The sequence below is a fragment of the Oenanthe melanoleuca genome, chromosome 5 (genome assembly GCF_029582105.1).
Source record: "Oenanthe melanoleuca isolate GR-GAL-2019-014 chromosome 5, OMel1.0, whole genome shotgun sequence".
NCBI classification, from domain to species: Eukaryota; Metazoa; Chordata; class Aves; order Passeriformes; family Muscicapidae; genus Oenanthe; species Oenanthe melanoleuca.
The window spans coordinates 44,505,119-44,532,738 of NC_079339.1; the positions used below are offsets into that span (position 1 = coordinate 44,505,119).

The 27,620-nt window shown below is 37.6% G+C and overlaps 1 protein-coding gene across 1 annotated transcript; it reads right to left on the reverse strand.

The window, feature by feature from the left end:
• Positions 1–462: 462 nt before the first annotated feature.
• On the reverse strand, positions 463–27,620 carry NRDE2 (NRDE-2, necessary for RNA interference, domain containing). Its single transcript, XM_056493159.1, has 14 exons — positions 27,136–27,620; positions 23,231–23,339; positions 22,383–22,601; positions 20,210–20,359; positions 17,769–18,231; positions 17,168–17,570; positions 13,464–13,597; positions 11,399–11,516; positions 9,656–9,831; positions 8,582–8,968; positions 7,298–8,226; positions 4,977–5,115; positions 2,629–2,700; positions 463–1,981 (listed from the first exon to the last, which is right to left on the reverse strand). The coding sequence occupies exons 1-14, from the start codon at positions 27,494–27,496 to the stop codon at positions 1,856–1,858; spliced, it is 3,786 nt and encodes a 1,261-aa protein (XP_056349134.1). The 5' UTR covers positions 27,497–27,620; the 3' UTR covers positions 463–1,855.

Genomic DNA, 27,620 nt, shown 5'->3' on the forward strand with positions numbered 1-27,620 from the left:
TAAAAGGCAGGACTTGCTCCAGGAAGCCTCTGACCATCAAAAGCAAGGAAGCAGTCCAAGTGCTGCTTTGGGAGAAGCTGCAAAGGAAAGGACTTGGGACAGGACGCATGGAAGAACAGAAAGGTGATGGATACAGAAGTCATAGCTGCCATCACTGGAAGTTTTCAAGTATGACTGCAGAGAGAGCTTGTTAATCTCATCTAGGCTCCCTGTCCCACAAAAGGCTGGACTACATGATCTTTCAAGGCCCCTCTCAACCTGGGTTCCTCTGTGACTAAGCAGGAGCACAATCAAGCTCCTCCCGTCCCCATGGCCCTTTCAGGGCTTTAGAGGAAATGGCATTCCGCTGTGGATGGGAAAGCATTAACAAACACAGGCATAATTTGTCATGTTACTGTTCAGGGTACAGAGTAACTTCTACCTCCAATTCAGGAGCTCTGTCATTTTTGTAGAAAGTAAAGATTTAAAAAATAAACTATATATTTTTCACGAAGACTAGTCGATACAGCAAAACCAGCATCACTTGCAACTACATCAATATTATAAAGCTCTTCAGAAGTCCTGTTATGCCATTTAAAATTATACATATTTCCTGCAATATTTAAAATAATTTTAGAAAGGAATAAATGAAACGCAGCCTGAACTAAAGTGCATTCTATCTTCTATCATGGTGGCAGACCTGAGCTAGAAGTTGTACATCTTGGTCCAGACATAGTTTCATGTGTAATAGGATCTCACCAGCTGGATGATCCCAATTGTTTTAGTGACAATTAGTTTTCTCATGAAAAATCTCTGAACCAGTTTTGGGTATTCTGTGGCTACTTGTTTCAGATGAAAACCGAGTTTCTGAGTCCTTGGGTCTCAAGAGTAGGAATGCTAAACAATCCTTTCCATGTTTCAGCATGTTCTGTTTTACAAAATAAATGTGTAACATAACTGTATCTTTAAATTGTTACCATATTTCATATTACTTCTCTAGCAGTTTGCTAGAAGTCTCTTGGAATATAAGCTACTTTTAAAATAATCATAGAAGACTATGCCTTCTTGATGACAATCAAGTACAGATCAAACCCCTACTTCTCTTACAACAATTGCCTGGATTTGAGTTAAAGCAAGTAATCAATTAAAAAAATTTGTTTAGAAGTGAGGTGCTTAGAGATGCATTATGAACATGTTTTCATTTTTAATACACTCAAGAGTTCTATTAAGTCATTAAAAAAAAAAAGTTACTTTTGAATTGTCAAATATTCAGGTATATTTTTCAGAAATATTTGTATTAAAATGGTCATCTGTCAAAGCATAACAAAATAGTTGCCTACTCAAACAAAAATTTAGCTTTTACTCACAGTATATGTACAGATGTAATGGCTGTTTGACTTGGCAGTTACATACATACAGGCATACCACACTGAAGGAAATTACTGAAGTCTGCCAAGTGGAGGACAGTGGAGCATCCATTTGGCAGTTGTTTATTTCCTGTGCTGCTCACCAAGCCATAGCTGACATGTACTGAACCTCTACTGAACCCTGGGGAATGTAATTTCAAACAATAGAATAATAAATGCAGGCAACTTCCAACAGGAGGCTATTTAAAGAGGGTATCCTTCTGAGGGAGCCAGCAATACTTCAGAGAAATGGATCCATTATTGTGAGCAAAATGCAGTCCTTGATTCCAGAATATTTGCAGGTAGTAGAACTCCATTTTGATAGGAATTTTTATAAAACATTTAACAACAAAAAAATATCAAGTACATAGTACCCAAGTCCCAACAGAGTTCCTATATGAAAAGAGATGGATCTAATTGTTAACTTTGGAAGCAGCTTCTGTACTTCATCCACCATGCTACAGTCTTTTTTAAATCTCTAGTAGTAGATCCAACTCTTCCATAGGTACCCGCACTCTCAGTTCTTTTTCAGTCATTAGATCGAGCGTCTCTTGCAGATCATCGGGGAAATACTCTGCTGCATCCATGTAGAGTACCTGGAAAGACAACAAGAACATTTTCTGTGCTACCTTTCCAGCAAGAAACACAGTATAAAGAAGTAGAAGCAACAACTCTGTAGCAAGAACATATGAAATACCCTGTATTCTTTAAAGTAATACAAAGAGAATTAGTACTCCTACATGTTTAATCAAGTCTTGTCTAACTCTTACTGAGTAACTTTCAAAAAGACAAAATGGAGGTCAAGAGTCACTGGAGCATTTGCAGCATATACAGACATTACCTGAGGAGTTGCAGGTTCTCCTCAATAATTTTTATACATTAATACATAAATAAGTTATTATTTGGCTACGTATTTCTGCTACTACCATGCTCATGATAAAAGCCTGAAAAAGATTCAATCATTTCTAGATCACACAGGATTTCTTACACACAGGATTTCTTACTGCCCTGGCTTAATGCAACACTATTCTGTCCTGAAACTCAAGTAGCACTGACTATTGACCATGTTTCCATTTAAGATGCATCTCTTATTTGCAGAAAACCATAACATTACTTCCTCAGAAACATCTCCTTTCATTTGCATATAAATTCTCACAACAACTACTAAAGATTAACTTTTTTTCAAATACAGAACTTCAAAAATTAAAGTACAATGACAAGTTTACCTGTTTTCTGTGCTTACCTTTGCCCAAGGACAGTTTTGAAGGGCTTTATAAAACAATCCTTTACTTTTTTCTTTTTTTCCTAGTGAAGCCTGTGTGATAAAAAAAACGTTCATGCTTCAGTGCAGCAATAGCTGAAATAATTACTTCTGAGACAAAGAAATGATTGCTGAAAAGCTCAATGTTCTTCTGTTGAAAAATCCTTTATGTTATACATTGTGGTAGCTATGTAATTTGTCAGGTTACACTCTTCAGATATCTTAAAGGAGTTTCAGGGCTTTACTTGTAAGACAAGTAAGAGAACAAGGACTCTCAGCTATCCAAAGGAAGCAAGAGCAGAATATGGTGCTTTAGCCACTCCTCTTGATTTTGTACCAGCTGCAAACTTGCTGATGGTACAGACTCCCATCATCCAGATCATTATCAAAGATGTTAACGGGCACTGGTCCCAGTATCAATCCAGTGGCTGGCCTGCAGCAGGAGTTCATGCTGCTGTCTACAAGCCTTTGAGCCTGGCAATTCAGCCAGATTTCCACCCATGTCCCAGTCCACTTACCTAACCCATGTTTCATCAGCTAAGAGAAAACAGATCTACAGAACTTAGAGTAATACTGAACAATTACTAATTCTTCTATGACTGAATCTGAAAATTTTAATGTTTCTAATTTATTTTGCTTCTCCAAACAATGTTATTCCAAGCTATTACTGCAACAGTATTTTACTCCATTTTATGAGTATCTAGGAAATACACCTTGTTGTTCTTGTGAAAAAGGTATCTTCTATGAATGAAGCACTAGTGATAAAATACATGAGTGACCTTTAGCATTTGTGCATACTGGGCTGTCATTATTAGTTTGTAAAGAATAACAGTAATTCTGTTGTACATTCCTACATACAGTGTTGTATAAAATATTTACAAGCATGTATTTGTGTAGAAATGGTCACAGTTAACACTCCCACACAAAAGATCTTCTCAAACACAAAACAAGATCTCTCCTTCGCCTGCCTCCTCTCTATTTCACAGCCTTCTGACTGCTGATCCCCCTCTTACAACTTACTACATCAGAGGACATGAACAGGAGAGTAGCACTAGGGCATGAAAGTTATTACTTGAGTGTTTTCATCTTCCATATTGTACTTTGGAGAAGCAAGAAACCAAGATGGCAAAGCTGACTATATGAAGTTGATTTATTTATGTACTTCCATGGGGAACTATGGAAGAAACAAACATTATTGCTTTTTAGCATTAAACTGCAATACCAGTTAATGTAACTGCATATGCAGCTTTTAAGATTCAAAGGACTGTCAAAATTGAAGGCAAGTTAGAGAAGCTATAGCTATGTTTTGCTTACTGTGCATTTATTTTGCATATGAACTGCACCTCAAGTGTTGAGGGAACTGGCATATGTCACTGAGAGGTCACTCTTGACAATCTTTGATTGATCACTGCAACTGGGAGAAGGACCCAAAGACTGAAGAAAGTAAAACATCACTCCTGCTTTCAAGAAGGTAAGATGTACCCAGTGAACTACAGGCTGGTCAGCCTCACCTTGTACCTTGGAAAGGTGACAGAGCAGCTAACCCTGGATCAGCAGCTAACCATTTCCAGGCACATGAGTGAAAAGAAAACCAGCAGCAGACAGTGTGAATGCATTAAAAGTCATGACTGACCAACTTAATAAACTGCCATGATGAAATGACTGGCCTGATGGATAGGGGAGAGCAGTGGACATTGTCTATCTGGACTTCAGTAAAGTCTTTGATACTGTCTCCTGTAAGAGCCACCTAAATAAGCATCTGAGGAACAAGTCTAGTTACAGGTCAGTGACTAGTGGTACTCCTGGGGACACTACTGGGACCAATCTCATTTAACACCTTTGTTAATGATCTGGCTAATGGTGCAGAGTACATGCTCAGCAAGCCTGCAGACCACACAAAACTGAGAGAGGAGTGGCTGATACATCCAGAGGGATCACAATAGGATGAAGAAATTAGCTGACAGGAACCTCGAAGTTCAACAGGAAGTGCAAATTCCTGCACCAATATATGCGGGGGTCTACTCCACTGGAAAGCAGCTTGACATCTATTGGTATCTTAGGATATACTTTTTATCTGTGCAAGATGACAGACACAATGTCTGCATCTATATTAGAACTGCAATGTCAGAAGCCATTACTACTATCCATGTGAATTATCTTTTCCTTAATATTCCCAACAAATAAGGAGCAGTACAAGTCAAATACATCACCTTGCAAATCACAGAGGCATGGCAGCATTTACTATTTGCTCTTCTATGCAGTATTCCAGCTGTGTTTATGAGAATTCCAAATATGTTAAAACAAAATAAAACAAATGCTCTTCTTCTTACCATAAAGTTCAAATACATTCTCCATAGCAGTGGACAATGGGCACCATTTTCACTCTGAATTGCATGTTCAAATAGAGCTACAATCCGATTCGTTAATCCAGTTTCAGGAATAGTACAATGTATTTCACCAACATCTGCCCTGAAAGACAGAGGAGAGAAGAAACAAGTCCTCTAAACCCAAGCCAAGGGACCACATCCAGGTAAGAAGGGGTAAAGAACAAGGTGCTGTTTCTGTTCACAGCACCATACATAGCCAGAGTTTTGTAATCTGTGCTATAAACTCAGTGTTATAAACCAGATTTTTAGCACTTGCTAATGTAATCAATGTATTTCTAAATAGTAAAATTAGGAAAAAATACAAATTAAGTATTTTTGTGAGAATTCATGTAGCATGTTCAAAAATCATTTCTCTTTGAACATGATAATCCACTATCATATGATCTTGAAACACCTTAGCCTACCTCCAAGATTATTTATCATTCTTAGCAGCTCAAAAGAAATGCAAGTTTAGATCAGCACATCATCTTCTGGTGCCCAGGCAAGTTTGTTCAAATTTACCTCTCACTTTTGTAAGGCCATACATTGGTGTTCAATCAAGGTCAAAATTACAACTCTGGATTTCAACCACAATTACAACACTAATTTTCACTCAGAGATTCAAATCCCCTAAGTTCCAGGCAGAACACAAAAGCAGGTATGTAGTTTTCACCAAAGCACCGATTTCCTTCAACAGCTGATACAGTCTGGCTTACTATTGATGCTTGAGCTTGCAGAAACAGACTGGAGCACTGATGGCAACATCACTTGTCTGTGCATGTTCTCTAAGCCTGCCAGCTTGTTCCACTCACCATTAAATCTTGGCTCCTAACTAATCTCTTTTTTTCATCTGTCTTTAAAGTAATTTTTCCTCTCACCTTAACCTTTGCCATGAGGGAAAATTATGTAACCTACTCTGCATGGAGTCAAACATTTGAAGCCTTGTACCTAACAGGGACTTAAAAATGTCCCTGTTTTACCCTTTGTGTTCATTTTTTCATCTGAATTAAATGCACTTAAGCAGAAATACAAACCAGAATATGAAATAACCAGACATGGCACAGATATTTTCCTATTTTGTCACAACATCACAAAACATTAGTTTTATGCATGACTGAGAGGCCACTTATCTCCCTGTTGCAGTAGTCAGCTCTGCTCTTGCAACACCCAACTTGTCCCTTATAAATATAATCTATAGGAAAGGCTTTGCCAGCAGTGAACAATCTGGAAAGGAACTCAGTGTCTCAGAGAAAATAATTCTGAAATTTTCAGTTCCAAGTAACAATAATGAAAACCTATCAGTGTTAATCTGAAATTAACAGTACATCAAATTACAATCCTCCTTTGCATTTGGTGGCCATAGAATTCTTTTAAGAATTTAGGATGACACAGACTAACAGCTCAGGAATGTCACTATCATGTCTGAATGCCTGTTGCCAGCCTGCAGCAATCGAAGTGGTAGATGTATCACCATTTCAAAGTATACTGGTAATTATGTAACCTCACCAAGTGTGAATACTGTGACCTTACAGCTCTGTAGAACTTCCAAATAACTGTTTCCTAGAAAACTGTTGTCATGTGCAAACACAACCAACCTGCTGATGCCACTGGAGATACGTAGATAGCAGTGGATAGGTAGCTCCAAACAATAAGAAGACAATAGTTAAGAGACTAAGCTCTAAGAATGAACATGTACCTTGTTCCACTATCTTCTATCCTTTCCTCCTTTCTCAGGACCAAAAAATCTGAGCCCAGACCACTGTGAATTCATGGAATTTCCAGCCTCTTCTACCTAGTAACAGCTCCATAGGAAAACTGAACTCTCAAGGACTCACTATGGAAACAGATCTGCCACAACTGTGATTCAGGAGTAAAGTAGGGCAGCCAGCTCAGGCAGAAACTACAGCATTGCTCTGTATTATGCTCTTTATTGCTGTAGTGCTAAAATGCAGCAGTTTCTAAGCTCACACTGTATATCTTGGCCATCTAGGCAGGCTTAGTTATTTAAAAATTCCTTAAAGAAATGTGTATCATCCTGATGCTAGTAGCAAGTAATCAAACAAATTCAAACACAATCTGGCTCAGTAGAAAGAACATAAGGCTATCACCCAGGGCTTTTATTCTGTTTAAGATTCTGCCATGACTCTCTGTTTAGCCTTGAACATAAAACCTCCAGCTACAGCTTCTTCATCTACAAAATGAGAACTGCGCTAGCATTTTCTCTCCTCTGCTGAGTGACTAGACAAATTCAAAAAGCATAATTGTAAAGAGCTGCAAGGTGTTACCTCTGGACCTTCTCAGTGAGTTTTTTTCTCATCTGCTCTGCTTGTATTGCAAACAGCCATGGCTCTAAAGAGTTAGTAGACCTTGTGATACTATCAAAAAATCTTCGTGCTTTGCTCGCACTGTGAGACTTCCTTTGGATGTGGATGTATGACCTCCAAAGAGACTGGTTGCTAGGATACCGTTTCAGAGCCTCCGTCAGTGCCTCTCGCAGGGGATTCAAAGGATAAACACTAATTTTCATGTGGAATCTCAGTAAATTTGTATGCAGCAGTGTGACAGCTTCCAGAGCAGTGGGAAAATTTAGAATGCCAGAATTCTCTCCAGAATTTTCACATTTCTGTGCACCAGAAAGTTCAAGTTTTTCTGAAGCCTGTGTATATATTAATACTGCAGCATCAATCCCAACAGTCAAATACTGGAACAGTGCATAACAACCAACCAGGTTAACCAGCTGATCAGTATCATTGACCTGATCCTGATCAGAAACTGGTGTTCTGCTTAAATAATCTTGCAGTGCATGCTCATATGTTTTACGAGCTTTCAAGACATTCACAGGTAACACTTGTCCACTATAGGGCACATATGGTCCATTTTCAGTCAGTTTGGTCAATATATGAACAGCACGTGACGTAACAGCTCCTTCTGTAGTGTCCAGCAGTTCCACTTCCAGCTGAGCATAAAGCAGGCTGAGGCTGCAGAGCTGGGCACTCCTCAATCCTCCTGTCCCTGCTGTGCTAAGAGCTGTGTCAAACACCTTCCTGGAATCATCTGTGTTACCAAGCAGCCATTCTAGGTAGGCATAGAGTTTCCAGAGAGAAAGGTTGTTTCGGTTGTCAGCTGCTTTAAGGAAATTCTTGGCCAGCTTCTTACTCTTCCTCCCTTGTGCTTTTAGCTTCTTTTTCTTTTTAGCTTGGAGACACTGAATTACCTGCAGGGGAAAATAAACAGAACATGTTTTGAGAGGGATGGAAACAGAAGGGAGAAGAAAACCCTCACAGAAATTGTTAAAATGATAATTATAAAATTAGATATTATTATATAATAACATTTACACAAAACTTTAAAAAATAGTTTGCTACAGGTATGCTACTCTTTAACATGTACTGAGGAAAAGGCGTTTTTTGTTTCCTTTTTTTTTCCCTTGTGCGATCTCAACTGGCACTTCCTAATTTGAACACCTAGTTCTGCAAGTCAACTTTCATCAGGATTTTTAAAATTCAATATAAACGTTCATACAGAAGAAAGCCACACATCACAGAATTGATTATATGCAGACTCATTACCTTGGATATTTCATACTGTAGCCAACAAATGGCCAGGTTAGATTTTTCCTTTCCTGTAAATATCTGGGACAGAACATGGAAGACATTCTGTATGAACTCCTCTCCTTCTTTATGGTGGCCTATCTGATGTCTGCCTCGTGACATCGTATCCATGTGACCAATACTGTTGAATCCAGAAAGTGGAAAATCAACAGAAGTCAGCGGTTTATCATCATAAAGCACACTGTCAAAGATGTTGTTTTCATCCATGGCAATATAGAGACTGGAAGGGAAGAGTTTACTTGTACATGGAACTCCCAGGAATTGCAAAAAAGAGTACAAGAGTTGATGTTGAAGCTTTGGATCAGAAAGACGGATTAAAGATGGTCCAAGATCATCAAATAACACCTAAAAATTAAACCAAATTCCATTAATTTATGCAATCAAATAAAAAGCAGCAAATCTGTAATTTAGGTAATTAAAGAACCTTTTCAAATCAATAAGATTTAGAATTACCATTAAATAGTATCAAAATGTCACTCAAATTAAAAATGGACAAGTTAAACAAGTAATCTGTTTTTCCAGTCAGACTGTAAATTTGCTATCAAGAGATTTCTTTGCCTGCGAACAATGGAGACCTTCATAGAAAACATACAAAATGAAGGTTTGGAAGGCTTTATTCATAGGCTTTTTAACACATTCTAATTTGAAAATCAATGTCTGACTTGACCTATTTCCCAAGGAATAAAAAATATCCAATATCTGACTTGAAGGCAATGAAACCTTTGCTTATTTAATGCACATTTCTTCTTAAACACATATTTCTGTGAGATTTCTCCACACAGATGATAGGAATCACTGAACAGCAAGACAGATTATTTGCCTGCAGACTTTTCAAAGTTTACCATGAGCTTCCCACAGTTTTCAGAAGTCTCAGCACAAAACCTCTGGCAAATTTTGAATTTCAAAGAAAAAAAATCTTCTTTCTTAACCAAGAAAAGTATTACTCTTCTAAAATATCCAAAAATATGTCAATGAATTCAAATTAAAGGATAACTAGTCTTATCTCCCTTTGTTATATTATATCAAAGTGACCTGTCTTTCTGGATCTTCACAATCTTCTTCAGTTTCCTTTTTGGTTTTGTCTGGCCTCCAAGGTAACCAGTGCCTTGCCTCACGGGAATATTCAATATCCAACCAAATACGCCACTTGGGAAGAGTTTTATCTTTTATTTCTTGATCCTCATCGATCTCTTCATCATCCTCATCATCTAAAATCAAATCAATATATATAGAAAATTAATAAAGAAAAGTTATCCCACCAAATCCAAAGGCCAGGCATGACATACATTTTAACAATGCAAATAAATATAATGTTAATAAAAAACTCCAAAAGACATAGCTGAGATGTCACAGTTCTGAGTTTTGACACCATTTGTAAGAATAGAAAGATAAGAAGCTTCCAAAATTTTAGAAACTGTGAATCAGAACTCAAACTTTTTCACAAAGAAGAAAAGAAACCATTGACAGGCTATGGACCACTTTTATCAACAGCAATTTGCAAGCAACAGCCAAGAGTCAGTCATCCTCTTGAAGAATTCAGATTCTTCACTTCATACCTGGGCATAAAATTTCAAGTATGCTCTATGAATACTAGTGTGCATAAAACATTTTGAGAAAACCACTGTACATAAAAAATGGTACTTTAAACACTGCAAAACAAGTTTGGCCATGTTGCTTTATAATAAGTGGTATTTTCAACGTGTTAATTAATATGCAATTGAAGCAACCCACATAGTTACACACTCACACACACAAAAAAGGATGTGCTTAACCAACATCCCACTTTTATGATAATCTTTCTGGACTATTGGATAAAATTACCATATTATTCCTCTGACAGCAATACATTAATCCTGTGCAGAAACTGATGGACACCTATAGGCAAAGGGAAAGCTTGTAGAGATGTTTCTTTGTTACTGCTGAGGAAAAAAACAGCCCTCAAAATTTAATGGTTGCTTGCATTATAAAAATCAAGCCATTTCTGCACTACCCCCAAATTCTTGATCCTGATATCTGCCATTAACTAGGTGAAACACTCCCAATCCCAGTTCTTCTTAGATTTCAGGTAAAACAAACAGGTGGTTTCAAGATTTTTACTTTCTCCATATTTTTGTGATCAATAGAATCTCCTTTAGTCAGCAACTTTATGAAAAAAGACAGCATTTCCACAATCTAATCAAGGTTTGAAGAAACCTGAGAGTTTTTAATGAACACACTCAATTGCAAATTGCACCTGAACTTTTAGGGGTTGACACATATGAGGAAAGCACTGGTATATACTGGAGCTGCCCAAGACTGGCAGCAGTCCTCTATATTGAGTCTTCTCAATTTGTGAACAAAATGTCTAGAGCCATCAAAAATAAAAATGCTGACCTCAGTGAGGGACCAAGGAAATTCCTTCTTAATCCAGGGACAAGGGAGGCACATAAGTACCTTTCTTTTCCTTTGTTTACTAAAAGCAGGCCCAAACTTGCTTCATCAGAGTTGTTACAGCAGGAGCAGCAAAAGCAAAGACCACTCATCTTTGGTCAGACACATTCCAGCCTCCTGCTTCCTTGCAAGCTATATCTCCTTGAGAAATATGACATTAAAGGAAGTGCTACAGATCACAAGACAAGGTGAGGCTAAATGAACTATGATATACATTACCTTAATATCAGTAAATATTTTTTAAAACTGGTATGCAAAAACATGACAAGAATCTAATTATATAATCCAAAACAAGATGTTTAGAAGAACACAGTCATACAGCTATACATATTGAGACACACATACCAGGCTTTATAACCCAGCCACCCTTTTCTTGTTGGTGCATCCATGCTTTCCAGCCTCTTGCTCCTTTTTCTCCAATTCGTGGTTCTCCACTATCCCAAAAGGGTTCAAAGAATTCCACCTATTGTTTTCGACGGGACCAACCAAAACAAAACATATAGAAAAATAATTTTTGCTGTTGTACAAACATTATCTCTGTCAACTTAGGTTTCCCAGACCCTGCAAGCACATACCTGGATATAATTTCTGTATCTGAAGACTTAATTAGATACTGCTTAAGATTCACCAGGAACAATTAAGTACTTCAGTTATGGCTGTGGCAGATGAGGACTGTCATCAGCTCTTTTCATGAAAAAGATTGTTTTAAAAAGTAACAGGCTTTAAAAAAAGCAAAATACTTTTGTGCCTACAGTCTTTTACAAATCTTTAAAGGATAAAGATCGAAAGTCCCCAAGTTGTGACTTTCAGAACCCAAAACTCCCCTCCTCCCTAACTTCTATGGGACCATGAAGAATTTGGCTAATGGAATGATAACTCCATCTATGGTCAAATCAAAATGTTACAGTTGTATGTAAATATGACTGGACTAAAGACAAGAGGAAAGAGATCCATAAGGACTTTAATCTTTCAGGTTTAAGGACGATCAAAAAGGTCAAGGCACTTTCCAGTGATTCAGAAGTTCAGGGCTCTAGTCCTAGTGACTTTGTCACTGCCAGTATGCAATCAGTCATCTCTAGATTCATCAATTCCTCCTCTGCTTTGTGTATCCTAAGCTCTAATGACAATCTCTCTAGCTTCTGCTGCGTACCAACCCTTGGCTTGGACATTGAGATATGACTGTTAATACAAATATTAACAATAAAATTTACTCCAAGGAAAAACAAGCATCATCACATGAGAAAAATCCAGGCTTACAGCAAAGAGCAAAATATAATTCTGCTCCTCATGGATTTATTCTTTGCTGCAAGTGAGAAAGTGAACTGTGAAAACAGTACAGAAACAAGTAATTCCAGACTGAGTCATAACACTTCTGTAAGACAGCAGAATGTGAAACCAGCTGTAAATCTGGCATTTTCCTATTTTCAAGGACTACATCTTCCAACCTAAACATGGTCCTTTTAAATCAAGGTTCCTTTTCATCCTGCTCCAAGATTTTTTAAAAACTACAGATAACAATGTGTTTTTCAAATGACTGGAACTGTAACTACATGTATCCGTGCAACTACAAATCCTCCATGACAGCTAAGACTGAATTCTAAATTTTAGGTCTTTAAGAAGACACTACTATTTTTTAAGCTGTAAGATTGCTCCTTTTGTGGGTAACAGTATTAATTGAGAGAGCAAGAACTGGAGTCTGAGTTTCTGGGGAAGACAGTGAGGTAACTGAAGGAAATTCAGTTTTTATTCTCTATAGTAGCTGCCTAAATGGTGGCCTCTCTACCACTCATTAAAAAGGAAGCAGTTCTAACTGTTCAGTGGGATGATGCTACTGGCATCTAAATATTAACTTCCTTATTATTAGTGGGGTGCATGTGCAACATGCTCCTGAAGAAATTAAGAGAAAAAGTTATTTAGTACTTCAACATTTACCATTATAAGCTGAACAGAAAAGCATGAAGGTGTTCCTAGTGTAGCCATCAAATTAATGGAAATAGGTAACAGAGAAACTTCTGCAAAAACTGTCTGAACAGAAAGATTTTATGTCCTATCAGTTCCATCCATCACCAGTAACAAAACAATAGCATTTTGGGGGAAAAGAAGTATGGCAAGTGCTAACTAGACACAGATACCTGTCAGCGAGTTCCATCTTTTCCATTTTTAATTATTAAAAAAGGTATGAAACGACTGGTTATCACACTTCTATTATAAACAGTAAAAGTAGCTGTGTGCCTGTAGTTCCAGAGGACCCACAAGCATTTTTTCACTGCAGGCATCACCTTGAAAAACCTCTAAGTAAGCTGTTATCCAAAACATTTCTCTATGTCCTGAAAAATTCATCAACATTTTTCTGGTACAGCATTTTCTGTAATACATAAAGACACACACCCATTTAAATGGAAATTGCTACCTGTCCCCTTGTTGGCAGATCTTTTACACTGTCAGGTTTAAAGAAGGTGAAGTCAATCAGAGCCTGAAACAAAGACACTGCTTTCTCAGAATGGCCAGCCTGTCTCAGAAAGTGGCATTGCTGAATAAATATAGCTGTAAAGAAAAAAAAAAAAACTTTTAGTATTTCAAATTTTGTTGCAAAGAATTTTATTACAGCCCAAAAATATAAAAATACATACATGACATGCTGTAGAACATAATTGTTTTGGAACAGTATCAAAATTCAAAACATGGAGAGCAACTAGCATAAATGCATGTCAAAACTGTCACAGTTTAATTACCTTTATGACTGCTCACTTTAAATGTGCCAAAGAAATCACCTTTTATTCATGCCATACACGCACTATCCTTACTGATGGAAAGTTAGACACAATGGTCTGAACTTCACTGTATCTAACATCTGCCAGTGTGTCATAGCCCTCTTTGAGGATGCTGGGCAATATCACAATGCAAACAAATGATGGTAACAAGAAAAATTCTTTTTGCCTCAGTTTTGCATGAGATATTTACATTGATAACATACTGGCAATATATAATTTTCACTCCAATGGTCATTCCCTTTTTCTTTATGTAAGACCTGAGTTAAGAGAAGTCCAGTCTTCTGGTCAAAATATTACTGCCTAAAAGTAGAGAAAAGCCCTATCCCTTGCTCTTCAACAAATTATTTGTCTAACCACTGCCATATCCCTACTGCACACTGAGCCTCAGCTTAAAAGGGGAAGCAAAGTCCCAGTGTTTCTCTTCCTATTTTGACATGAGAGTCTTCAACAAAAGAGTTGGAGAAGTAGCAGGTATTATAAACACCTCCATTATGAGGCAGCTCAAGGACATTTCAGTAGTATTCAATCACTCCAAATTACACTCCACTCTTAACACAGTAGAAGCCATTCAAATTGCTTTAAATCATAATCGACTTGCAAAAAACCCCCAAAGCACCCCCAAAGCCCATAAAGACTTGAATCACTGACAGCTTGGAAACCAGTAAAACAGTTCTTTAAATACTTCTGTTCCTTCACTAAACACATTGGCTTTGGAAGATTTCAAACAATCCAAATGTTTAGATACACATGTAATAATATAGGTTAGCAGCAACTGCTCTTAATCATCATCTTATATTTAATACACGGGAAATTATTTACTCCTTTTATCTGAATTTAGACATAGATCAGATGTATACACATAAAAACTTGAATTTAGTAGTATATGCAAACTAAACATTTAATCCAATTACTTTTGCAAAGTCAATGATTATTCCTGATAACAAAGACTCCAAGATTTCTGAAGATCTTTAAACAACGAAAACAAAATTATTAAGTTTATAATACAGTCTTCCCAAGTATTTTAACTAATTTAGGCACTGCACCAAACTGACACTGAAACATTGCCCTTTCCTACTCTCCCAGCTTCAGAGAGAGGAACTTCGATTAAAATACTCTGAATGTAGAAAATGCCTCATCAGCATTTGCTGCCAAATTCTTGCCAAAAATAAATTACTGTGTAAAATTTTAAAAAACAAAAAGGTATTTGAAGAAATGCAAAGATCAGCATTTTCTTTGTGGCAAAAACTGAAAACAGCATGAATGCATACTTAATTCAGTCCATGATGCTAAGACACTTCTGCAGCTGAACTGACCTAGAATATAAGGATGTTTCTCCCCAGTCAGTAGGTATAATTTGAAAAATAGGACTCCCTTTACACAGCAATAATTAAGAATACTTTATATTCACCTGCTTTATATTAACAGCTCCTAGTAAGTTTAAAGTACTATAAATTTTTATTTTAAAAGTTATGTAAAGGCTGATCTACTATTTTAAATTCAGCTTTACCTTTTCAAAATTTTTCAATACTTTAAAAAAACACCACCTATTTCCAAGCAGATAATGCTGCATACTGAACTGAACACTAGATGGCACAGTCCCCCATTTTTTAAAATTAGAGCTCTTACACCTTGTCCTTAGCAAAGGTTAAAAATATAAGCCTAATGTACATCTACAGTGCTACTAACTTCATAATTAGTTTGTGAAATATTCTGTATATTTATCTTAATGAACAATTTGGTAACCTTCCTAATAAGTGCACTGTCAATTAGAATTCATCCCAAGAATTACATAGTTGAGTCACTAATAAAAAAATCTCAAATCAAGAAGTTTCTCAGTGGAAATTTCTCTAATCCTATAATTTTAATTCTGAAGAGGAAAAATAAAATACTTGAGAATGTTCATAAACAAATCACTATAGACTTAAGACAGAACAATAAGAAGCTACTTGTGTTTCCATTCCACTCATGAATTTGAGTCCATTTTCATTTTAAGGTATCTATGGATATTGCCAGCAATAAAGTTTTTAGAAAAAGATCAATCTAATGTCTTAACTTGCTAAAGGAACGCTATTAAAAAAAAACAAAAACAAACAAAAAACTGCTTCATGAGTTTGTATTTCATGAGTCACGTATGTTCAAATATGTTCAGGAAAACAAAATGAAAGAAAAACCTTCTCGTTTCCAAACTCAGATTCTGATTAAAACCTTTGTCCTGAGAATCATTCATTGTGGTTAGTGTACAAAGTGACTGCAATATTGGAAATCAGAGACGGCAGAAGCAATTAGAAGCTATCAAGCTGTACAATATCCACTGGTCAGTAGAGCATTTTTCCTTTGCAGCACTTTTTCCAGTGCTTGATCCAAGATGAATGAGCCAAAGACATTATGAGATCTGAACACCTGAAACTAATTTGGTAACCCAGCATCTCAGTCTGTAAGTCCAGACTGGATATTGCGTAACATCATTGCTCCAACAGGAATTACAGGACTGGAAAAAACCAAAAGGTTTCTTGGACTATGATGCATATGAAAAAAAAATGGACTCCTCCATAATAGTCTCTTTTAGATTGAAAACAAATTTTAAAATTAAAAAAAAAAACAAGTCAAAAATACTCACGGTGACACTAATATTTCCCCACCCCAATGTATTCACAGATTAATAATCACAATGACACGTCAAGGCAGTGAAGTAAAATTGAAATGGATAGGTTAAGTCATTTAGCTCCAACTAAATTTAAAGACCATGCCAGAACTGAGCATGAACTCATTTCTTCCCTGAATCCATTCCAGCATCCTAACTATCTGACTTATTTTCCTTCCAGGGATAATTATATAATAAATTATGAACTGGTAGATATATCCATAGAAAAAATACAAAAGGCATGATCGCATGATATCATAGCTTAGAATTCTCCATCTACAGACTGGGATTCTCAACAAAATTTCACATCAGACTTGTTATGTTCCTTCTCTTTTCTGGATTAAAATAATCAATTGTAAAACTTCTGAACAAGAGATAATTATTTTTTTCACAAGTCTCCATTTTATAAAAGTACATATCCTGGCTCTTGGCTGTGATTCTCCAGTCTTGACATTGTATTATAAACCACTCAGCACATTAGACTTTAATGGATGTTGTATCATAAACTCTTCTGGGGAAGAGAAGGATCTGCTGTATCCATATTTGGCTGGAATATCTGCTTGAATTCTCAGCTAAGAAACCAGGATGCCAGGCATTTTGAAGAGAAGAAAAGCTTCATGCAATACATAGGAAAAATCTGCTCTTAATGCACTTAGCTCCCATGAAGACCAAGCAGACCATAATATGCAGAAAGGACCTTACCCAGCATAGCTTCTTCTGTGCCAGGCAGAAGAGGATGGGATACCATGCTGCCATCCTGTACAGCTGCCAGTGTTGTCAAACATTTTCCATAGAGACTGTTGATCTTTGAAACTGAAAAAGTAGTGAACTGACTTTGACAGAACAGAAGGTATTTCTTCCACATCTCTGGATTATTGGGATGTAAAAAAATTAGCTTCTGCCATTCTTTGATCAAAGCTGGTGGTTCCCAGAATTCTGCGCAAAGCTTCAGCCTGGCAAGTTTCAGATCAACATTACTTGGATTGCTTTCAATTGCCCGCTCTAAAATGGCCAGTTTCTTTTCCAAGATTAACTTGAGTGATTTTCTCCTTGATTCCTGCTCTCCCTTACTGGCATAAGGGCCAGGTCCTCTCATTAATTCATCCTAAAACAAAAAGAAACATCATTACAACGTTAGGAAGAACAATCACTAGAATCACAAGAATGCTGACATTTATGAAGATTAGTTAACAGCTCATTCTTTACCAACAAAAGATATTCAGTTCTGAACAAGTGAAATTACAATATAATATTAATGTATTTATTACTTATAATAAGCAACAAGGTCCATTAGAATACATACCTGAAAGGAAATAAATTCCATCCAAGCATTAATATCTCTTGGGTTTTCTCTGACCTTCTTGTTATATTCTTCCACTTTTGTCATTAAAATGGAGTTTGTATTTATCCCAGGCTCTTGAATTGTTTGCTGTGTATTTACAGACTCGCTGTCTGCACTCTTGCACCCTTTTCCTTGTAGCCACACTGTGGTTGATTTATCATAAATCCCAAGAGGATTTACTTCTGTTGTGTCAGAAGAATCCTCAGTTTCCACTTGGGAAACTGGTATAAAAGCAGGTGGATCAGATGGAGAATTTTTATTACAAACAAGAATCCCATCTGTGCTCAGAATCTTCACATTGTTCTTTGTAAAGTAGCGCTCAGGTCGACTCTGTGCTTGCTTCCTTTTTGATGCAGAACTGTCCCAAGTTATACAGTGTTTCTTTGCATCTATGCCAAGACAGGACTCTCCTTTCCTTTTATACCTTGGAAAGAAAAATACAATTAAACATCTTCTAAAATACACATTAGAAAAGATAACTCATTTTCAGAAGAAATACTTTCATTCAAATTAACCCAAATAATGTATGTATAGACCTTTAAAAATTTAAGAACCTGGTAACTTTCTGCTTATTTAAGACTTCAATTTATAAATTCTTTCAGTCCCATCACACTTTTATTATCATACTAAGCTTTCCCTGAGTTCAACAATATATGTCATACTCAAGCAGAAGAAAATTCCTTTTTCCTTTCAATCATTTTAAGCCATGTAGACAAACCTGGAGAAAGAACAACATTCTTTAGGGTTACTTAGACCAGATTATTTTAAACTGAAAATGAGACACTAGTTGTTCAGTCCAGTGATTTCCTTCTGCATCCCTAAGCCTGTGTCCATTTTATATGCCAAAAAGTGGAGAGGGATGTGAAGAGAAAAAGAGGAAGGAAATGTTCTGAAGGGTCATCACAGTACCAGTAACTCACTAAGGATATTGAATATGCAATTTCATCTATACTAACTTGAAATGCAGCACTGCATAGGACAGACACATTTTAGTACAATGTCTGGGTGAAACCTGTTTGCTAAGAAAATACTTGTAGTTTTTTGGGGTGTTTTTTACAATGGTATCAAACTACTCAAGTAAGTAAACCTCTTGAAATATCTAGTATGAAATAATCAATATCTTCACTTCCCTTTCAGATACAGAAACAGAACAATAGAGACCAAAAAGAGCACTTCACCAAAGGTGATTTATAATCTGATTTCTGACCTCAAAAACCTCTAAATCTGCCTCATGCTGCCACCTCCAGATAGCCCTGTAGTTTGCTACACAGAGAATGTTTTTAAAAAACAATGAAAATCATGCACATTATATCCATTGTTTCATGCCATCTGGGTTGGAAGGGTCTCACAGATGATATCATTCCAACACCATGGGCAGAGGCACCTTCCACCAGATCAGACCGCTCAAAGCTCCTTCCAATCTGGCCTTGAACACTTTCAGGAATGGGGCATCCACTCTCTGGGTAGCCTATTCCAATGCCTTACCACTCTCACAGTAAAGAATTTCTTCCTAATATTTAATCAAAACTTATTCTTTTAAGTGTAAAACCATTTCCCCATGTCCTGTCACTGCATGCCCTCATAAAAAGTCCCTCTCCATCTTTCTTTTAGGCTCCCTTCAGGTACTGGATGGAACCTTCTCTTTTCCAGGCTGAACAACCCCAATTCTCTCAGGCTTTACCCACAGGAGAGGTGCTTCAGCTCTCTATAATCAACCTGGTGACCCTTCTCTGGACTCATTCCAAAAGGTCCATGTCCCTCCTGTACTGGGGACTCCAGAGCTGGATACAGCACTCCAGGTGGGGTCTCACCAGGGCAGAGCAGAGGGGAAGAACCCCCTCCCTTGCCCTGCTGCCCACACAGCTTTGGATACAGCCCAGGACACAACTAGCTTTCTGGGCTGCCAGGGTATATTTCTGGCTCATCATCTACTTGCTCTTATCACTGCTCTCATCCACCAGCACCCTCAAGTCCTTCTTGGCAGGGCTGCTCTGGATCTGTTCATCCCCCAGCCTGTGTTGATACTCAGGTTGCCCTAACCCAGGTGTAGAATCTTGCACTTGCTAAATCTCATGAAGGCCCCCCTTGCTGAGCTTGTCCAGCTCCCTCTGGATGTCATCCCATGCTTCAGGGACATTAACTGCACTACTCAGCTTAGTGTTGTCAAATTAGTCAGTGTGCCCTTGATCCTGCTGCCCATGCCACTGATGAAGAACACATTAGATAGCACTTGTCCCAGTACAGACCCCCTAGGGATATCATCTGCCACTGCCACTGGCCCAACACCAAGTCAAATTTTGAAATGAGCTACTCAGTTATGTCTTCTCATCTTCTGTGTAAAAACGTAGCAGGCAGACTCAAGTGACTCTGACAGTTGAGGTACCAACAGAGAAGTTTTGTACCTTGCAATGTCCCCACGATACAAGGATTTGTAGGCCCAGTTTGCAGGGTCTGGTTTCTTGTCTATCCGGAAGGTGTCTGCAGTGGGGGCCTGGATATCATCCAGCCAAATAGAGTGACTGCTGGTAACACTTGATGCTTTCTTACCTAGACTGCAGACAAGGAGGAGGATATATTCTAAGCATTTGGACACATATTCAGCATTTACATAACCCAAGAAACGTTAAATTATTATGAATTATAGAAATGTAACTTACTCAAAGTCACTGTACATTATCCACTCTTGCAAGTAAGTCCCACATTCACAAAAAACTATTAGAAATACACTAATAGAACCATCAAAACACCGAAAGTCCTTGCAGTTCCAAAAACTGAATTTATGATTATGAAAGGTAATAACCAGATTTAACCAATTAATCCAATCAATTGCTTGGTACACTATAATCCAGAAGCCACATATTACTACTTTCAAAATTTACCCTTGTCTCGGTAAGATGTTACAATCAAGAAGAAGAAAATAAACTGTAAGAGGATTGACTAGCTGTAATTATACCCATGCATTTGATAAAACAGTGTGTATCAAAGTGGTTTATGGATTACAGTTATACAAATGAACTTAAGTGGAAATTGCCACCTGCCTCTGAACTATAGAAAACTATGACTTTCCAATCTGAATTCACAGTATAAATATGTGAGTTTTAGAGTCTTGAAAAGTTTTCTAAATTTTCATAACACTTTTCACATTCAAAGCAATTTTGTGGTTCAGGTTTCAAAACTACCCTTTTGAAAATTCAATATTCCCTAAGCATCAACAATTTATGGAAAGCAGTAAAAAAGGACACCCTGAAAGAACTTACTTAGGGCAAAGCACTGGCTGGCTGGCCCAACCTAGCAAACAGCTCATGAGCCACGCCCTGGCACCCTTCCAGCACGATGAGTGATGGGGCTGAGCAGAATGGGTTTGGCACCCAAGTAACTTCTACTGTCCTTCCTCACAGCCATGGAAGCCTTAGCCACTACAAGCCAATAAAAGTTCTCATAAAGGAGAAACCACGCGTGGCTGCGTGGCTGGAGGTATCAGACAACATCTGCAGTACTTCTGTCACTTTTCCACAGGGAAACAATGTTATCTTGGCACGGACACATCCTACAAACCTGCTTTCAGCTCTTGATAGAAGACCCTTGAGAGAAGTAGTAAATTGGGGAAAATTCAAAGACTACCCACACTACATTAATGATAACAACAATTCCTTAATGTCACCAAATCCTCGCTCTATCCACAGGAGCAGCTGCAGTGTGGTGAATTAGAGCCAGGGCTGCTGATGCCAAAGAAAACACAGGAACCAGGGAATCAGAGAGAGGCAAAATGGCTGCTCAAACTAGCAAACACGGGGAGAACTAGGAGAAGGTGACTCTCAGCCAACTGCATAGGGGCCACCTTGAAATGCTAAAAACCCAACAGCCTGAGGAAAGCACAGCTAGGTGTGACAAACCTGGATACTTGCTGCACTCACAGAACCTCTTTTGCTGCTCAAAGATCATGATAGTCACTACAAGGCTATTTTCTTGTTCCATAAAAAATGACATCTCCACTAATTACACAGTACTTTAGAGCTCCTGGAATTAACGAAGAAGAATTAACAAAACAATTTCAATTGTTCAAATACTAATATAGAAATATTACAAGCAGAAAGTATGAAGCAAAATGCATGGATATAAAAGAAATATCAAATCATATAAAAAATGTTGTCTTAAAATGAAAAAAAAGGAAATGTTAACTCTGAGGAGCAAGTTACACTACAATGCAAAACATATTAAGATTTTTGCACTAATTAAGAATGTTAAATACTCTCCAAACCCTCAAAAAAGATCTGTGAAAGGAAACAGGATGCTTACAAAAACTGAACATAAGCCGCTACATAACTTTAAAACTTTATTTCATAACCACCATACCATGCTTTGTTCTGTACAACAGCACTTCACTGAATATTTTAGTCACAGTTTTTTTATATGATTAAACAAGTGGCTCTAAATCTGTTCCCTTTTCTTTGAATGCAGGTTTAGTCATACAAAGCTTAGAAAAAGATGATCAATCAGTGGTAAAATTTTCAGTTGAAGAGACAAACACAAGAACACAATGAATTTACATCTTGCATAGTGTTAATATATACATACTTTGCTGTTGCTTCCTTTCCACTACTTTTGCCACCTCCTTTGTCCTTGATGTGCTTAGTGTCCACCTCTGATTCACTGCTACTGGAATCCCCTTTGGTTTTCTTTTTTGTCTTTTTACTGTGGTGATGCTTTTTTTTTTTCTTTTTTCTTTTCTTACTTGTCTGTTTCAGACTCTCATCTGTATCACTCTCTTCTGACAACTCAGATCTTGAAGAAGTCCTGCTTGGAAAAAAGTATATACAGTTATATACACCTATATAGCAAAAGGATATAATCACCCACTTGACCAGTATGTTCTACAGCCACACTCAACTTGATACATGTAGTATTTCATTACCAGTAGTAATTAAAAATAAATAAATAAATAAATAAATAAATAAATAAATAAACTACTAGTGAACTAGTAGTTCACATCAGCCACTGTTTTTCAAAAAGTAAGAAACCCAACTGTGAAACAGCTGATTTCTCTGGTTTCCACAGAGAAATCATAAAGATGGTGCTTAATCTTTACATTATTTCAAGCATCACTTTAGACATTCAAAAGCTAATGAAGAATCATGATTGCTCAGTTCCCTCTCCATTCCAAAATAACAATAATTTAAATGCAGAAAATTTTCTGAGAAAAAGAAAATGGGAATGTAACTGCATACCTACAATTTCTCATTATTTTAAGTTAAAAGGCATGGAAGCTTTATTCATTCTTTTACACATGACTCAGTTCAGGCACTTTTAAATACTGAACAGTAGAATGAAAAGCAGCTTTTAGCTTCTGAATTTGGTCTCATATAACAAAAGATGAGCATGACAAAAGAAAGAGGCTATTTCAAAACCATTGAGGTACACTGTACCTTATTAATGGTGACTTTTCAGGAATGAGATTGGCAACTTCTGTAGTGCGTTGGTGCAATAATAGCGCATCTTCTGCAGAGAAGCTTGGGTTACTGAGCCAGTCTAAATCTGTAGGTAAAGAAAAGTGTGAGATCAATACAAACTAGCTCGCTGTGCTTTTTTAAGTTGGGAGTTAATCTAGTCAGCAGACAGTTAAAGTCACAATAAATGTCACTAAGTTATGTGCAATAACTGAGCATATTGGAAAGCACTCCATAAAATTTCCATTTAGCTCATACTGAAAGCAAATTCCATGTTTAATACACAGCTCTATACATTAAAAAAATCTATCCAACATTCATTTTTATGATTTAAAAGTTCTGACTTTATGTATTTATATACTGTAAAATTTGTTATATATATTATAATATACTGTATCATAATATATTTATATATATTTATATATAATATATTTATATATATTTATAATATATTTACTACTATATATAAATTATATATTAATTTCTATACATAAAATAAAAATAGTTACATATTTTAAAAGTGACATTTAAAAAATACAGAAAGACATAATTAAACAAAAGGCATAGTTAATGAATGCAATAAAGCTTATACAAACTAACAGGAGTGCAATTTACTGACTGTGGAAAACATTCTTAACACAATTTTATTGATAGGTACATCGACTACTGATAAGAATACTCAAGTGTTTTACATATGGCCAAAACATGCCACTGGATTCTCAGGTCTCTAACCACTGAAATATCACTAGACCTTTCAACAGTGTGAAAGAAAGTTATGTGATGCTAATTTGGATGCACTAGTCAGCATTAAGCATTTTGCATCTATATCTCTGCATTTCAGTCACCAGATAAGATCAGACACCGATAGGATGTGGAAGGGAAATTTTTTTGTAACGATTTTGCTGATATTAAAAGTTTTATAACAATGTTCACCAAGTTTTCATTTCTAGAAATCTTTTAAGCATGTGAATTTCTTAGCTATTAAACAACAAAAGTTATTTTGCATAAATACAGAACTTTGCAGTAGCCCCTGCAGTGCCACACTAAGAAAGATATCATAAGGAACAAATTTGGTCTCCCTGCCTCTCCTCCATGCTCTTTACAATCACTTTTGCCTCTTCCTGTCACACTCTTGTCTTTGTGCTCTAGACTACACTGGCCTCTACTCCTTAAACAGCATGTAAAGCCATATACCTCTGAAGCATTTCAGAAACAGAATTTTGGTATGAAAAGCCTGTCTGTCTCATGTCCCTGAGTTGTCGTCCACAAAAGGATTTAAAGCAGAGCAGGCTGCAAAACAGTTTGTTAACCTAAGTTAAACACATCAAGAAATACATAAAATAAAGCAAAGCTACAGTCTGTGTTTCCCAGGAGTCCAACCCCATTATGAAAAGCCCCATGAGGAGTGACCACCTCCCTGGCTCTTGAATCTCCATCCCTGTGCATGGGAGAATCCACAATTCATGGCACTGTGAAGACCAAAACACACTTCCCACGACCAGCCCAATCAATATGCTGCAGAACACCACCATGCACCATTTCCCAGCCTGTAGCTTCCTGAGCAGATAAGATCAAATTGCATCTTTAATGCATTGAAGAATCATTACATGAGAATCAAGCCCTGTAGCACAGTCAATACACCTCTGTGGCTACAGCAGGGAAGTTCAGAATTCTCCAAGTACAGTCTTTTCTGAAGAATTTAATGAAACTGACCTATTACTTGGATAGAAATGAGCAATTTTTGCCATTATGCAACATGCAAGTTCAAACCATTTGTAAATAATCTCAAGTGAATCAGTTAGCTGGATACAAGCATTTCAAACATCACAATGCATTCCAAACTTTAAACCACTATTTCTTCACTTCTTAGGCTTATTTCTTGTGGAATATCTAAGAAGTTTATCATTTTCACAGAGAAAACATAAAAGACCTATTTTTTGATAATATGCATGTACTTGTTCCATGTTTATGAGCACATCAGCAGCAGCAATCCAATGACATTCTCTTTATACTTTCTCAAGTGAAAAGAAAAATTAAAAATTTACAGTGCATGTCCACAGAGACAATTTTAGAGAGTTACACAAAGTCTTTTGCTGCTTCTCAGGACACTGAAAATCTGCTTTCAGCAAAATTGACTATATTGTCTGACCTATAGCATAGTTCAGACTGCAAATTATGCTGTGCATTATGCTTACTAATGTCAGCAGGGTTACTTATTACCACTGCTCTCTTCATGGCTACAGATAAAATTGCAATTTATCTTCCACCAAACACTAATTAGGCTTGACAACATAATTGTAACAAAGCATATAGAAAATTGCAGCACTCTAGAGGCTGCTGCAACTCAGCAACTGAGCAGCATAAGAAGTGTAAATACTGCTTCTGTTTCAGACAGCACTTTCACTTTAGATATGGTTTAGGAAGGTTTTTAAAAGTATGAGGCAGAGTGACTGGCTGCATGAAACATGATCAAAATATATACATTACTTACAATAAAGCTATGAAGCAGTCCTAAATGTCTGCTAAAGGCACCTTAGCTTTACACAACATTAAAATCAAAATACTCTGGGATCTCTGTATTATAATGCATTTTGGCTTCACATCAGGTCTGATCAGAGAACCATCTATCTATCAGAGAGATAGATGCCTGTCAAGTTCTCAAGTTCTCACAAGCTGAATGTGTGAAATTTGATATACACCACCATAAATGTAGTCCTGAGTTAATATTTAATTTTTACAACTCATATTAAAATGTCGTTGTCAACAACAAAGTACAATATTTATTAAAACATAAACCAAACAAATTATGCTCCAATTTTGCCAATAATTTTTACACAAAAATCTTCCAGTATACCAAAATTTAAGTCATAAGCAGTACTAACAACCAAAATCTGGATCCAAAAGTCAGTCTTACATATTTTTCTGTAAAATCTGGTATTCCAGACAGGTGCCCTTAAGTGACATAGGCTACCATAAAACTTAAAGGCTAAATTCCTAAAGTTTTAAAATATAACCAAAGTCTTATTACCAGAGAATTTTACTGTATCTCCGCCTGACAGAGCAGCTCCACTATTCCTAGAAGTTGCAGTTTGGAATCTTACTGTGTCCACTACTCCCTAGACCAAGTGTCATTAGCAGAAATGCAGCCAGAACACCTCTGTACTGGCAGAGTGAGCACCAACCACTGTTCTGCCATCAGGGGTGATGCAGAGCTGGTTAGAACAAGAAGCTAATGCACCACACCGACTGCAGCGAATGTACAAGGAATTTAGCCTGGCAAATTAATTCTTTGGTTTCCCTTTGCTGTGGTGTCTCGAGAATGGGCAGATTTAAGGGTGGTAGAACCTGGCAAGCAAAAGAAAGGGTGAGTTCAAACTCTGTTCAGTAGAATTAACAAAAGTAATACCTCCTTCACCACTTGGCATTACACCAGAAAGTGTTATTTACTTTAGTATTATTATTTATTTTATTAAAAGTAATACACGCTAGACATCAGCTACAACAGTGAAAGTGATACAAGAAATCATAATCTCACTTGTAACCTTCGAAGAAAGTAATTTACAACTATGATTTGGCTTAATAAGCAAGGAATTAAAAAACACTTTTCAAGATATCCAAAGCTAGTGGGGAAAAAAGAAAAAAAAAAAAAGAAAAAAGAAAAAAGAAAAAAAAAAAAAAGAAAAAAGAAAAAAGAAAAAAGAAAAAAGAAGATAACAAAACCAACAAGAAACCAAGAGCCCCCGTGCCGCGCTGGTTCCGGGCCGATGGGCCCGAGCCCGCGGCAGCACCGCCCCCGCGCCGCTCCACGGCGGGCGAAGCGCGGCCGGAGCAGGGCGCGCCGCTGGAGAGCTGTTAAGGGACAGAGGGTTCTGCCAGGACTTTACCTCTCGTGGAGCCCTCGGCGCTGCCGGCGGGGGGCTCCCCGGGCTGCGCGGCCCCGGCGAAGGCCGGGAACAGCGCCATATCTCGGCCGCCGCCGCCCCCCGCCCGAGCTGCCGCGGCAAGATGGCGCCTGGCGCAGGGCGCGCTGGGAGCGGTAGTTCTTCCGCCCGGCGCCAAGATGGCGGGCGGGGCAGGGTTGTTTGGGGATAGGATAGGGTCAGTGCTGGCCGGCGGCTTCCTGTGGGCTTTTGCCGATCGCGCACCCTCCGCCGCGCTGCCGCCTGGAGCAGGGAACTGCGGCGGGAAGAGGCGGGATGCAGTTTCCATAGCCAGCCCTTCCTTCCCAGCGCCCTTATCCCTCATGAGGGACGGAACACGCGAGCGATGTCTCCAGAGACTGGGAATGCTCGGCTGTGTAAAGTATAGTGCTGTGGGAGGCCAGGCGGTCTTTCTGGCTTTGGCAATCAGTGTATGCCCTGAGACCCGT